The sequence below is a fragment of the Triticum dicoccoides genome, chromosome 3A (genome assembly GCF_002162155.2).
Source record: "Triticum dicoccoides isolate Atlit2015 ecotype Zavitan chromosome 3A, WEW_v2.0, whole genome shotgun sequence".
NCBI lineage: Eukaryota > Viridiplantae > Streptophyta > Magnoliopsida > Poales > Poaceae > Triticum > Triticum dicoccoides.
This window is the reverse complement of record NC_041384.1, coordinates 32,486,753-32,500,596: the sequence shown is the minus strand read 5'-3', so window position 1 is coordinate 32,500,596 and position 13,844 is coordinate 32,486,753. Positions and strand designations below refer to the sequence as shown.

Genomic DNA, 13,844 nt, shown 5'->3' with positions numbered 1-13,844 from the left:
TGGGAGTTTCGACATTCACGGTGCTCCTAAAGCACATTTGGGAGTATTATTTACCTGGTTATATGACTGGACCGAAGGCATCTGAGATGGAGACGAAAGCAACAAATTTGCAACTAGCTTGCGTTATGTTAACCATATGGGTTTCTACAGGTGGTATGCAGAAATCTTATGATGCGGCGAACATCATGAGTTGTAAAAAGGCTTCCATAGCGACGACAGTGCCGGTTCACAAGTATTTCTGCTTGTACTCACATGTATGCTGCTGTTTTCTCATTTTCCGCTCCTTTCCCCATGCAACAAAGCTTACAACTTGCTCCCTCTGTTCACAAATACTTATAAGATGTTTTAGATATTTCAATACGGACTACATGCAGAGTCTATATGCATGAACGCAGGGAGTACATATGTGGGCATTTCATGGCTGATATGGATTCTGCTTGCTTCCACATGATGCACTGATGGATCATGCTCACCACCAGAAAGTTCATCACATTTCCACTATTACATTACAACCATTCACAGTATCCCAATTCCACAAAGAAAAGAGCAGAAACTATCTTCTCACCTATAGACACTGAACTATTGTAGACCAAGAATTTACAAGGAGTGCATGGAGTTGTCCATCCGTCTTCCAGCCCCCCACCTGCCTAGATCATGGCTAAGATGCACCACTACTGCTTGATGCCGCCGCCAATGACCCGGTTCGGCGCCGGCATGAACATTTGTGCCAGCCATTGCAGCGGCTGGACCATCTCCGCCTGCTTCTTCCGCCAGTAGTCGATTGCCGAGCTGTAGAACTCGTTGCGGATCGTCTTGGAGGCGGCCCTCCAGTCACACTTCTCCATTTCCGCCCTGGCGGTCCTCCCCATTTCGCCCCTGAACTCGTCGTCCGTCAGCAGCAGCCTGATCTTGCCGACGCAGTCGTCGAGGTCCCCCGGGGCGAAGAGGAAGCTGGTCCTCCCCTCCACGTCCTCCGGGATTATGTCGGGGATCCCGCCGGCGCGGACCGCCACCACGGGCACCCCGGACGACATGGACTCCAGGACTACTTGGCCGAGCGTCTCCGACTCCGAGGGCATCACGAACACGTCGCCGCTCGCGTATGCCTGCGAGAGCTCCTCCCCTTGCATCATCCCGGTGAACACCGCCGGCATCCCCTCAAACATCTTCTCTAGCTCTGTCCTATATGGTCCATCTCCGATGAATGCAATTCTTACTCCAGGCAACCGGTCCATTACCCTGCTCAACCACGAAGCAAGATCAGTGAGAAGCTGCTCATAGTGCAAGGCACAACAGAGGGAAATGATACTCATCTCATTTTGGGTAGAAGCTTCACGCTTGTTAAAAGAAAAGTAAACATAATAATGAATCATGAATTGCAATGTATGAATGTTGCTCACATTTTCAGGAAATCCAGATTCTTCTCGCGCCCAAAGCGTCCGACGTGAATTATCAACGGTTTTTCGGGCTCACCATCACTGAAAACAATGCATCAGACAACACAAGTGTCAACAACTTAATCTATCTTGTACATAACATTTCAGAAGAAATGAAGTGGAATTTCACCTTAGCCTGACTCGCATCTCATGGCTGCGGAACCTGGGATGGAAGCTGGCAGAATCGACGCCTTTGTTCCAAAGGCGTATCCTGTTAGCTGAACAAGGATGTAAACCAAATCATTAACATCAGAAAAGTTAAGAACATTAGGACATGTAATATGCAACTACAATGTAAGAGATAAAACTATTAACCAACCAACCAGAAATGACATGGGCAGTTTCAAAATCCTTGCTGATAGCAGCAGATGGCACCAAAGTTAGATCAGCAGCTCTATGAAGGAACCCTGTGGATAACAGCAGGGGTAGATCAGTGGTTTGGTCACATAAAAGTTTGAGTGTTTGCAGTGATTGCAGATTAGGTGGGAGTGGATGGCTTACTGATGATTTGCCACATCGGTTCCACAAGCCAGCTGAATGTATATCTTGGAATGTATCTGCAGAGAAAATGTAGATATCATTCGGCGGCTATGGCAAACTGATCAAACAATCAGATCAAAACAGCTTTGCTGAAGTTGTTCACTAGCAATTTAAAGTAGAAGACAAAAAGGCTTTCTATCTCGGTGCTTCTTGCCTAAGTCTCTTCTTAAGAGCTGCAATCTGAATTGCTTAATGCACTTCTATGTTACTATTCCATAAATCTTAACACGTGACTTGCTTGATATTGCTGTAGGCACAACCCAGTTATTTATGTTTCCACACAATAACTAAACCGACCGCATTACTAATTTACTCTGGGTATTATAAATTATCCAATTACATGAGTCATTATCGCAGGGCATTCTGAATTATTTTTGAATGTGCCCTACTTACTTTTTATATTCCCATTGGAAAGTAAAATAAATGACCTTGCAGTATTAGTAATTAACGGCCATACGAGCATTGTTAAGAGAAAATAACTTACACTGGGACATGGGTGTGGTAGGACATCACTAGGGGGACGCTGAGCAGCTTAGCAATAGCAAGGGCCCCAAAAACCTGAAAATGGAGCAGAGTGTTACTTAGTGACTAACCAACCACCAGAGGATAAATGATCAGTGAAATGAATGTAGAAATAAAGTTACCATAATTCCAGGTGAGGATGCATGAATGATGTCAGGCTTGAACTTTGCAACCTCTGAGATGATCCTAGGGCTGAGTGCCAGTGACAGAGGAACCTTTCCATACAGTGGGCATGGAAAGCTGGAAAGGATGTGGAAACGGTTGTGAGAACACCCAAAGGCACAGCAGATCATGTGGTTCAATCAATATGATCACAACACTGCCATTCTACCATGGATTGATCATCATATCATTCATCAAGTTCATACAGATGGAGCACTTATTCAGAAAGTAATATGATTGCAGTGTTTTCTTTTCCCAAGTGGTACTTGATTCGATTATAAGCTTGAATTACAAATAGTAGAATATCCTAATGCCTAAAACTTGGAAACATGTAGTATTCCTTGAGAGCAATTCATGGTTCTACAAGCATTTAAAGTGCTAAGACAAAATCCTGAGAATTTACCTCCATGAACCAATAACCTTGGCGCCGTGGAACTCCTGGGGAACCCCCTCATGGTTAGTCACAACAATGACCTGCAGAGTGCAGAACACACATCAGAAACGTCCTTAATTAAGACATAGTACTAATCATCCACTGTCCTGTGATTGTTCTAGAGCCAATGCCAGTCAAAAATGCGTACCTCATCGCCCATTTCGCGCAGGTGCTTGATGAAGTTCTGGAACCGGTTCTTGTACCCGGAGATGTAGCTGCAAACATGCACGGAAGGCCCACCCAAAATTAGTCTAAAACGTGCGAGCATACATGGAGACTCAGCTTAATCATCATCAGCAGTTGTGCCAAAGCAATAAGTGGCCATTTACAAAGAAAATGAATTCTCCGTCAGTATCCATGCATGCAATTCACAGTTTCCGTTTCAAAAAATGCAATTCACAAAGCGTAGCAACTCAAGTGCTCAACCAACTGAATCGATTCACAGGGAACTCAACCAAATTTCTTTCTTGTTCACATAATATCCCAAGGCCCAACAAAGACCAGGCCGGAGCTTTATTACCAACAAAGAACCCTCACAAAGGAAGCTTGAAAGGGCGCGCAGGTGAGTTCTTACGCGAACGGCGACGGCTCGACGAAGAGCGCGACGCGGCGCGGGCGCGGGTAGGCGGCCTCGTCGGCGTCGAGGAGCAGCGGCGGCGCCTCCTCCAGGCCGTCCGCGCCGATCGCCATTGCCGCCGCCACCCTCACAGCACACCAAGCACGCCCTGGTTAGCACAAGCTGCAGTTCTTCTTGCGTGTGTGTTGGAATGGTTGCTGCGTGTGGGAGCAAGAAAGACGGCGTGTTCGGGGCTGAGTATATAAGAGAGAGAGAAGAGGAGTGGGAGAATTCGAGGGGGATATTCCGTCGGGGAAGAAGGGGATATCGGAGGGAACTTTGGGAAGCATATGCTCCCCTCTCTCTTTCTCTAATATTGTTCTTCTTCCGCGCTGCGATATATTATGATTGGATGGGGATCCTGGGAAGCTAAAACCCAAATCTTTCACGCATAATCCGATCTCCGGTGATGTGAAAGTGTGCAGCTGGGTTCTACTCCCTCTGTCCGGAAATACTTATCGGTGAAACGGATGTGTCTAGACGTATTTTAGTTCTAGATACATCTATTTTTATCCGTTTCACCGACAAGCATTTCCAGACGGAAGGAGTGTTTAACACTGCCTGCCAAGCTAAATACAAGCGGTGTTTTTTTTATTTTGCATAGGAAAAGGTCTATGCTAGTGTGCTTTCAGTGCAGTGATAAGTGACAAAGCGACGTCGATAAGAGCGAAGAGAGAGTGACCCAAGAAAATAATGGTGCTTGCATAAGAACAGAAAAAAAAAAGGGTTCAAGAACAATGAATTATAGTTTAGCTCTTTTGACGTCGCCCCAGATTTTTAAAAATAACTGAATAATCCACATTCGTGCTACTACTAGAGCTAAAACTTTCTGTTCACCAGGACTACTCCAATTCTTGTATGTAAAACTGGATTTATTAGCTGGCCAGGTGAGCCCTCTTGCAAGGCTAGTACAATGAAGCATTTTTATTTTCTTCGATTGGTTTGGCTGAGAGCTCAGATCTGAGTCATTTTTGCCAATTCATGTGGTCAATGATTGTTGTGCTGGGTATATTCCAGGGAGGTTTTTTGACTAGCATGGAGCATCCACTAAAATAAAATACTCCTATAAACCAACTGACAATAACTGCTACCATGGCCTACAAAGAAGCCTGAAAGTGTGGTGAGCTGCTAGTGGGAAGAATTCAGCTGCAGAGATCAGATCTTGTTGCCTAGCTGAAGAATTAGCAACAGCCAAGTGATACAGACACAGCCAAGCCAGTGAGTGACCAGATCTTCAGGATGCAGGATATCCATGCAAATTTTGCAGGAAACAATTGAGGATATGCTGGCAAACTTGCAGGAACATCATCATTGGACAGAACACACACACATGAACGAGGCAACAACATCCCAGTAGTACCACATCTTTATGTTCATGATAAAGCCATAAATAAAACCAACGGACCCAGGCCACACGTATTTCGCTGATTTTACTCATGTTCCGCAATGTCACCGAAAAACAACAGATCTGAGTCAACATCGCAACATCACTGAAGGTTGCTTGCGTTAAATCTTAATGAAGTGGTCTTCGAAACACTCAAGCTGTGAGCCTGTGACCATACATATATCCAGTTGTTGCTACAGCATCCAGGACTAAATGTTACCATAATGCAATTCCTAAGTTCAGGCTTGAAACACCCTGCCGCCACGAGCTTGACCATGGGCAGGAGGTGCAACAGATGCGGTGTTCGTCCAAAGAATTCGACACGCACAGCTGGAGAACGTCCTGGCCATCGTTTTAAGACCTCAGAGGGCGTCTCGGGCAGCAATCCTGCACACGATTGCCTCTGGCAGTGTAGATATTGACAGTTCCTGTGGAGTTATTTTGTATTGCTGCCAGTAGGGAACAAGGAAAATCCAGTCAAACAAAGGAAAAATAAAATAATTATGATATTCAGAATCATATAGCTAGTGTCAAGTTCAGCTGAAAAACCTTCAGAATCTTTGGTTGGTCTGCTCTTGTCTCCAATTCTGACAGATCAATCTCGGTTCCGCTGATGAGCTTTTCCAGTGCTTTCATCTGTGATGTAACCATTTCACACTCAATGGTTGCTCGAACTCCTCCATTTGGAATGATAATGACTCACACAAATGCATAAGGAATATAGATGGCATGAAACTGAGAGCACCGCATACAGTAACACTACTTGTTCAATGCATCTCATAGTGCTTCTGACAGATTCAGAGTGGTCTGCATTGAGCAGGAGAGGGAGATGAGCCCCATCAGTTCTTCAAAAAATGTTTGCAGGCATGTTGTGCAGTTCTTCTACACTGCTATGCGCATTACTAGGATAGGTGATTTTGGTATATTATGATATCAAACATCTATGAGAAGACACTTGCATTTCAAACTGTTCCTTTTGAACTTCATATTTTGTAGTACCTCATCGATGGCCCTGTATTTTTTAGCCAGATATGGAATCAATGATATCAAGTCTACTTTTGCTTTCGTATAATGATTTTCCAGATATCCCAATAATTGGTAATAGGAACCAGAGTGTGACACACATAAAACGCTTAGAGTTCTGAAATGTTGGGTCATTACAAGAAGCCCTTGATTCAAGGCCCATAATTAGAGTAGTAACACTAGATGTCCAAAGCAAGAAAGTTTCAGCTAGGTTTTGATTTTAGTTTTTACACTACAACCATCAGAGCAAGAAAATTCAAAACTTCAGATTTGTGGTACTCAAGCTCAGGCAATTAGCAAGAAACTGACAGGTTCAGCGAGATTCACAGTCAATTCAAGCAGGGTTATTAGCAAGAAACCAACAGGTTCAAAACCATGACGGAACAAGGGGTGCATCCTGAGCATTATACCTCTTCATCTGAAGCATCAAACCGCGCCGCGAGGATATACTGCGTGTCATCGGCGATACCGCACCGCTTCAGGGACTCTGTTATCTAAGAAACACAAAACCAAGAAAACTGTCACCACACCGCGCTGGAACAATGCCATCATCATGTGAGGTGAGATCAAGTACTCCCTACGGTCCTTTTTACTTTGCATATAAGAATTGTCTGAAGTCAAACTTCACAAAGTTTGACCATATTTGTAAGAAAAAATATCAACATCTACCATGCTAAAGTTATAGTCTGAAACTTTATGTCATGACGCATCTATTGGTATCGATTTTACATTGTGAATGTTGGTATTTTTTTTCTATAAAGTTGGTCAAATTTTACGAGGCTTGACTTCAGACAAATTTTATATGCAAACCAAAAAGGACCGGAGGGAGTACATCCAGAGTAATAACAATTCTCTGAAAAGAGAAGAAAGAATTAACAGCTAGAGTAACCCACATGCTTCGAGCCAGAGCAGTTGTAGACGAGCTCCGAGTGCAGGGTCCTCGTGGTCAGCGACTCCCTCGACTTGGAGAGCAGCGCCTTGTGCGCCGCGGCGAGGACCGGGAACACGTCCGGCACCTGACATCGCATCGACTTAACCAATTGGCATCCTCAATCGCAGCAATTGGTGTGATTTAGCATATACAGGAAAGTGCGGCACAGTACCAGCGATGCGTTGATGAAAGCGGCCTCCGGCTCCAGCTTCCCCGACTGCATCAGATCGAGGAGCTCCCTGCGTGTTCATCGAGCATCATCAGTAATCGTGATACAAGCAGGAACTCTGTCCAGCAGTACAGCTCACGAGGTCACGGAAGCGGTGGCGAAGGAGGACGAGGGGGGAGGAGACGCACCGGCTGTTGGAGACGTCGGAGAAGAGGGCGAGGGAGACGTTGCGGCCGCCGGCCACCGGGAAGCTCCTCATGCCGCTGGCCCGGCGACGGGGTTGCGTCTCTTCTTCCCCTTTTTCTTGTTCGGCGGGGTGGCGTTCACGGAGGCGGCGCCGATCTTGCAGGTCTTGAGCAGCAGCGCGGCGGCGGAGGAGGGGAACAGGAGAGGAGACGGCGCACGGACGGGAGCTATAGGTCGCAAACGGGATGGGTTGAGCCTGTTTTTTTCTGTCCTATTTGGTTTGAACGATGTGAGAGCATCTGGACCCTGTATCCGCCAGACGTCACGACTGGCTGCCCGAAAACCACTCAAGTCGACCCTCATAGCCGGCCCAATGTACGAACTCAAAGCATCTCCAGCCACGTCCCAGAAAGGCCTCTCCAAGCATTTTTTTTTTCGCCGACGTTGAAAAATCGGCTCAGTCGCAACCCCAGGAGCCCGATTTTCGCTGCCCTGGATCGAATTTAGCGCCGGCGGACCCAGGCCGAACCCGGCGCGCTGAGGGGCGCTCGGGGGCGCCGGAGCGAGCGGTTTTGGCGCGAAAGAGCCGCGGGCCCGCCGCGTCAGCGACACCGCGCGTCTTCTTCCCCGAACGCTTCGGCTTCCCGCGGGGAATCAATGGCAAGGCTGCCGCCGGTCAGCCTTACCAGTGATTCCTCACAGGCGGCGCGTTCACGGGGCGGCGCGCCGACGTCTCCCCTCCCTCGTACGCGTACACACGGGGCGGCGCCGCTATATAAGCCGGTGGCCTCCCTCGCCTCTGGCTACACCAGCCACACCAGCCCTAGCCCGCCCTCTGCCTCTCCCGAGCGCCGCCGCCGAGCCCTCCCTCTCCCTCCCTCTCCCTCCCTCCCTCTCCCGATGGCCGAGCGATTCCCCGGCGATGAGGCCGCGGCCAACGACTTCGGCCGCCGATCGCTCCGCGAACAGGAGTCTTGACTCCTGTTCCAGGCGAATATCCCGGCGCCGCCGGACATGCACGCTGGGCCAACGGGGTGGAGACTCAGCAACGGGGGAGTGCCCATTTCCCTGTTGCCCGACGCCGTGGCGAAACCGGGCTACTTCGCCGATGAGGTCGACGTCGTGCGCGCCTCCCTCACCGACGCCCAGCTCGCCCTCCCCGAGTACGCCGCCGACAACATAGCGGCATGGATGACGTACTTCCAGCGCCGGCTGTCGTGGTTCTAAGCCTGACAGTAGAGTGGGGGGTAGGTATGGAGAGGCAAGGTCCTAGCTATGGAGAGGTTGTAAACACAAAGGATGTACGAGTTCAGGCCCTTCTCGGAGGAAGTAACAGCCCTACGTCTCGGAGCCCGGAGGCGGTCGAGTGGATTATGAGTGTATGAATTACAAGGTGCCGAACCCTTCTGCCTGTGGAGGGGGGTGGCTTATATAGAGTGCGCCAGGACCCCAGCCAGCCCACGTAGGAGAGGGTTTAAGGTGAGTTAAGTCTGGGGTGTTACTGGTAACGCCCCACATAAAGTGCCTTTACTATCATAAAGTCTACTTGATTACAGGCAGTTGCAGTGCAGAGTGCCTCTTGACTTTCCGGTGGTCGAGTGAGTCTTCGTGGTCGAGTCCTTCAAGTCAGTCGAGTGTGTCCCTCGTTGGTCGACTGGAAGGTGACTTCTTCTAAGGGTGTCCTTGGGTAAGGTACTTGGATCAGGTCCATGACCCTACCCTAGGTACATAACCCCATCATTAGCCCCCGAATGGATTGAGGCTTCGAGTGAGGAAGGAGTTGATGTTGTTTCTGATTAACCTTTGCGCTCTGGTCGTGTGTTGTCCTGGACCAAAGAATCTCTTCGTCGACAGGGAGCAACTTGCCTTCAGTCGACTCGATCCATTCTATTTTTGCGTCGAGTGATCTTTCGGGCTTCGACGATTTCCGAGCGACGGATCGCCGGAAACACCGCGTCTGACAGACTGATTTGCTGTTCGCGGATTCCGCGGGATGCGAAATTTGGGGACGCGCGCGAAGCGGGGCGGACCGCGGCGTTCGGATGGGACGGGGCATAGACGCCTCGATCTCCGCGCCGCCTTTTTCGCCACGTATCCCGTTTGCATAACTGCTCCCAGATATGATTAGATCGACGGGCCCACCTGTCATCCACTCGGAAGGGGCCTTATAAATGTGCCCAGCAAGGATTTCTGTGCTGCGCCTCAGCATTCTCTCCCTTTCTCTGCTTCCTTCTTCTCCGCCCAGCGTGCTCGCTCTCGCCCCCGCACCACTTCCCTTCGCGCATCTCGCCGGCGACCATGGCCAAGGAGAAGACGGCGGCGCTGGAGCGTGCAAAGAAGGCGTCGGCGTCGGAGAAGGCGAAGGGGAGATCCACCAGCCGCGGAGGGTCCTCGTCCAGATCCCGCCTGCCGAAGGGCTGGGTCCAAGGAGACTGGATCCAGTCGACCATCACAGAGAATGACCTCCTCGACATGGCCAACGAGGGCTTGATCCCTCACGGAGCTGCGAGGCTTCCGGGGAAGGAGTGGCAGCCTCAGCCAGAAGAGGGTGAGTGTGTGCTTTTGGCCACCCATGTTGATCGTGGGTTTTCCTTGCCGCCGAGTGTTTTCTTCCGTGGCTTCTTGAATTTCTTCGGAGCGCAGCTCCACCACTTTACCCCAAACTCCATTGCATATCTTGCTGCGTTCGTGTCCATGTGTGAGGGTTTCTTGGGCTGTCGACCGCACTGGGGTTTGTTCAAACATATATTCACGTGTCGCTCTCAGACCGTGAAGAAGGCGAGCCCAGGTGATGAGAGAACCCGAGTCGTCCAAATGTGTGGGGGTCTGGGGATCCAGGTGAGGAATAAGAGCACCTTCCCGCCCATGACTTTTCCCGAGTCGGTCAGAGGCTGGCAGTCGACCTGGTTCTACTGCCGGGACCAGTCGACGCCGGGGCAGTCGAGTGGACTCCCACAGTTTACCATGGACCGAGTGAACAAGCCCTCCTCTCTGAAGTTGATTCCGGAGGAGAAAGCTGATGTGAAGATGTTGATGGAGCGCGTGGTGCAGTTGGTTCGGGAGGGAGTGACGGGCATGGACCTCTTGGAGGTCTTCCTCAGGCGTCGCATCCAGCCTCTTCAGTTCCGGAGCCACTGCATGTGGTTGTACTGTGGGACCGAAGACGAGACTCGAGTCCATCCAGAAGCAGTCGACGATGTCACTCTGGAAAGATGGATGGTAGCCGTTACTGGAAACAAGGACAACCCACACGGAGCCAGAAGAATTCCTCCACTCGACCACAACAGCGATCCAAACAAGGTACATTTGCTCTGCCCTCCACTGCGTTCTTGTCGCACTCATTTCTGTTTATCCTGCCGACTGGTCGGCTGATCCTTGTCTTGATATCTGCTAGGCTCTCACCGAGCTGTACTCGATGCCCAATGGGGCACAAACTCCGACTGAGGAGGGTGAGGCGAGCGGGGGTGAGAGCCAGGAAGAGGAGGAGTGGGACTCGGACGTTGCGGGGGATGACGACGACGATGATGATGACGACGGCGATGACGATGACGTTGAAGACGAGGAGGAAGAGGAGGAGGTCGTACCACCGCGCTCGGAAAGGCGGTCGAAGCTTGTCCATGACCCTTCAACCGAACGTGGTAAGGGGGTTGCGACCACCACTCAGTCGACCAAGCGTCCTCGGACCATCTCTCCGGTGCCGACTGAAAAGGCGCCGAAGCAGCCCAGGGCGGCCTCGTCGAAGCTGATCAAGCTCCTGCCGAAGATGAAGGTGTCCATCCCTACCATATCAGGGTAATCGTGTTGTTTGAATCTTCTTGTTTTGTGTGAACTTTGTCTCTGGCCGACGCTGAAGTTAGTCGACTGATCCTTTGGAGTTGCAGTGCTGCTACTTCTGAAACCTCGGCCCGGGCTGATGACCACGAGATGGAGGACGCAACAACTTCAAACCCAGGTACCGTATTCTTAACGTCGTTCTTAGTCGACTGACTCGCGATCCCTGATCCTGATTCTTCTCCGCAGCTCCACCCAATACTGTTATCAATCTTCCTGATGATGATGAGGACGAAGAGCCGCTGAAGCGCAGGAGGAGTCGGAAAGCGTCCGCCAGTAAGGTGCCTCAGGATGTGACGGCGCCTGAGATTCTGACTGTGGAGGAAGAGAACACCACTCGACATACGGTGTCCTTCGCAAATCCACTGACGAGTGCTCAGCAGCCCTCCCTCTTCACGACGCACCACGTCCCAGAGGACCAAGCTGGCGCAGCGAAGGAGGCGATACGCCAGGCGGGAATCATGATGGAGCAGCTGAAGACCATCCGGGACGCGAGCCAGGCAGCTTATGACGCCAGTTCTGCCCTCCAAAGCAATGTTCAGGTCAGTCGACCACCGTTTGTTCTGTTGGATATGCTGCCAAAAACTTTTCCTTTCCGGAATTTATAGTAGTCACCCACTGGGTGTTGTCGATTGAGCTCCGCATTAGCGGGGGCACGCTGAGTGCACCCGCTGGGTGTAGTCCCCAAGGCTAAGGTCGACTGCTGGCAGTCGGCCTTAGGCTTTATAATTTCAGTCTTTCTGTCAGTCAACTATGTCGACTGGACTTCACAAACCGGTGGGGGCACGCTGAGTGCACCCACTGGGTGTAGTCCCCGAGACTGTGGTCGACTGCTTGCAGTTGATCACAGTCTTAGAGAATGCATCTCGCACTTTTTTTTTGAGGTCGACTGGTCGACTTTGTCTTCAACAGGATTAGTGGGGGCACGCTGAGTGCACCCACTGGGTGTAGTCCCCGAGACTACGGTCGAATGCTTGTATTCGGCTGTAGTCTTAGAAACGTGAGTTTTTCCCTTTTTCACTCGGAAGTGAATTATATTTGACATTTAGTCGATTGGTTCTTCGCAGAACTCTTGTGATCTTGTGGCTCGCTACTCAGAGCTGGAACACAAGCATACTCAAGTCGAGCTGAGCTTGAAGCTGGTTCAGGAGAAGCTGACAAAGGCAAAGGAGGAGACCGAAGGTATGTTTGGTGAGACCCTGACGACTGCTTTTCCCCTTGCTTGTTTCAAAATCTGATCTTGCTGCAACTTGCAGGTAAGGTAAGGGAGGCCCAACAGAAGAAAGACCTTGAGCTAGCTGAGAAGATCAAGCTTGCTGACGAGAAGTTAGCTTCAGTCACCAAGCTCGAACAAGACAATACCAATCTGAAAGCTGCTCTTGGATTGCCAACAAGGAGGTCAGTCGACTGAAAACTGATAAAGCTGCCCTGACCGACCAAGTCAGCAAATTGACTGGGAAGAAGACTGATCTGGAGGCCTTCCTGAGTAGTCTTGCCAAGAAGCTGTTTCTTATGCTTGAAGGTAAACCTCTATGCTTGGCAAACATTTCCAATTGTGGTTTTTTCATTCGACCATCCCTTTGACTTAGCGATCATCCTTGCAGAATTCTGTCAAAACTTTGAAGAAGAAACTAGCCGGCTGGAGCCAAACCTCGACCCTGTCAATTCTCCGGTGAACGACGAAGTTGCCATGGATGTTTTCCGACTGGAGTCTCGTGTCGCAGTTGTCGTGGACTATCTCGCAAGGCTGAAGGCCGCCACATCTCGCATCGACTCGACGCTTTGGCCTGAGGAGACACTTCAGAATGACCTTGAGTCGCTGATGGCCCGGTTGAACACGATCCCTGGTCGAGTGCAGGAATGGAAGAAGTCCTCGGCTCGGTGTGGTGCAGATGTTGCTCTGTGTCTGGCCCGAGTCCACTGTAAAGATGCGCGAGAAGAGAAGCTGGCGGCCCTTCGGGTGGCCAATACCAAGAAACACGACTTCAGGTCCTTTATGGAAACTTTCCTTGCAGCTGCCACTCGGATCGCCGACGGAATTGACCTTGATGAATTCGTTGCTCCTTCCAACCCTCCACAGGAGGGGTAAAAAACTTCTTCTGGTTCGACGCTTTAAATTTGCCTCGGTATGCCGAGTGGAATTGTAACCGATAAACCTTAACAGGCTTAACGCCTGAGCACTCTCGGTTCCTTTAGATATCGATTCAAACTTGAATTTGGTGCTTGAATATGATTGCCTTTGGCTCGAAATGTCTTTTGCAGGTTCAAAGCGAGGCGCCTTTACAACAATCGACATATTCTTCAGTCCACTTAGGCGAGCACTGGGCTGCAGCTAAGCCCCCCGAGTGAGAGGGTTGCTCTACACTCGGTAGGATTTTGATAACTTAGGCGAGTGCTTCGACTGCAGCTAAGCCTCCGAGTGAGAGGGTTGCTCTTCACTCGGTAGGATTTTTTGTAACTTAGGCGAGTTCTTGGACTGCAGCTAAGACCCCGAGTGAGAGGGTTGCTCTTCACTCGGTAGGATTTTTGTAACTTAGGCGAGTGCTTGGACTGCAGCTAAGCCTCCGAGTGAGAGGGTTGCTCTTCACTCGGTAGGATTTTTTGTAACTTA

At 50.1% G+C, this 13,844-nt stretch overlaps 2 protein-coding genes across 2 annotated transcripts; both read right to left on the bottom strand.

The window, feature by feature from the left end:
- Positions 1-322: 322 nt before the first annotated feature.
- LOC119266863 (sulfoquinovosyl transferase SQD2-like) lies at positions 323-3,906 on the bottom strand. Its single transcript, XM_037548141.1, has 10 exons — positions 3,668-3,906; positions 3,242-3,308; positions 3,064-3,134; positions 2,621-2,738; positions 2,461-2,534; positions 1,938-1,993; positions 1,760-1,843; positions 1,567-1,654; positions 1,401-1,478; positions 323-1,239 (listed from the first exon to the last, which is right to left on the bottom strand). The coding sequence occupies exons 1-10, from the start codon at positions 3,781-3,783 to the stop codon at positions 672-674; spliced, it is 1,320 nt and encodes a 439-aa protein (XP_037404038.1). The 5' UTR covers positions 3,784-3,906; the 3' UTR covers positions 323-671.
- A 1,194-nt stretch (positions 3,907-5,100) lies between these two features.
- LOC119266866 (EKC/KEOPS complex subunit TPRKB-like) lies at positions 5,101-7,670 on the bottom strand. The gene is made up of 6 exons (XM_037548144.1): positions 7,405-7,670; positions 7,220-7,286; positions 7,010-7,132; positions 6,527-6,610; positions 5,643-5,729; positions 5,101-5,542 (listed from the first exon to the last, which is right to left on the bottom strand). Exons 1-6 carry the CDS (start codon positions 7,473-7,475, stop codon positions 5,456-5,458), a joined length of 519 nt encoding a protein of 172 aa, XP_037404041.1. The 5' UTR covers positions 7,476-7,670; the 3' UTR covers positions 5,101-5,455.
- Between the last annotated feature and the right edge of the window lie 6,174 nt (positions 7,671-13,844).

What these genes read in the sequence shown, in the direction of transcription:
- LOC119266863 (XM_037548141.1), bottom strand. Translation starts at nt 3,783, where the DNA reads ATGGCGATCGGCGCGGACGGCCTGGAGGAGGCGCCGCCGCTGCTCCTC. An exon ending in GTCGAGCCGTCGCCGTTCGC is followed by an intron (nt 3,309 to 3,667) that starts GTAAGAACTCAC and finishes GCATGTTTGCAG; the next exon opens with CTACATCTCCGGGTACAAGA. An exon ending in AACTGCCCATGTCATTTCTG is followed by an intron (nt 1,655 to 1,759) that starts GTTGGTTGGTTA and finishes ATCCTTGTTCAG; the next exon opens with CTAACAGGATACGCCTTTGG.
- LOC119266866 (XM_037548144.1), bottom strand. Translation starts at nt 7,475, where the DNA reads ATGAGGAGCTTCCCGGTGGCCGGCGGCCGCAACGTCTCCCTCGCCCTC. An exon ending in CTTTCATCAACGCATCGCTG is followed by an intron (nt 7,133 to 7,219) that starts GTACTGTGCCGC and finishes ATGCGATGTCAG; the next exon opens with GTGCCGGACGTGTTCCCGGT. An exon ending in ACTGCTCTGGCTCGAAGCAT is followed by an intron (nt 6,611 to 7,009) that starts GTGGGTTACTCT and finishes TGTGTTTCTTAG; the next exon opens with ATAACAGAGTCCCTGAAGCG.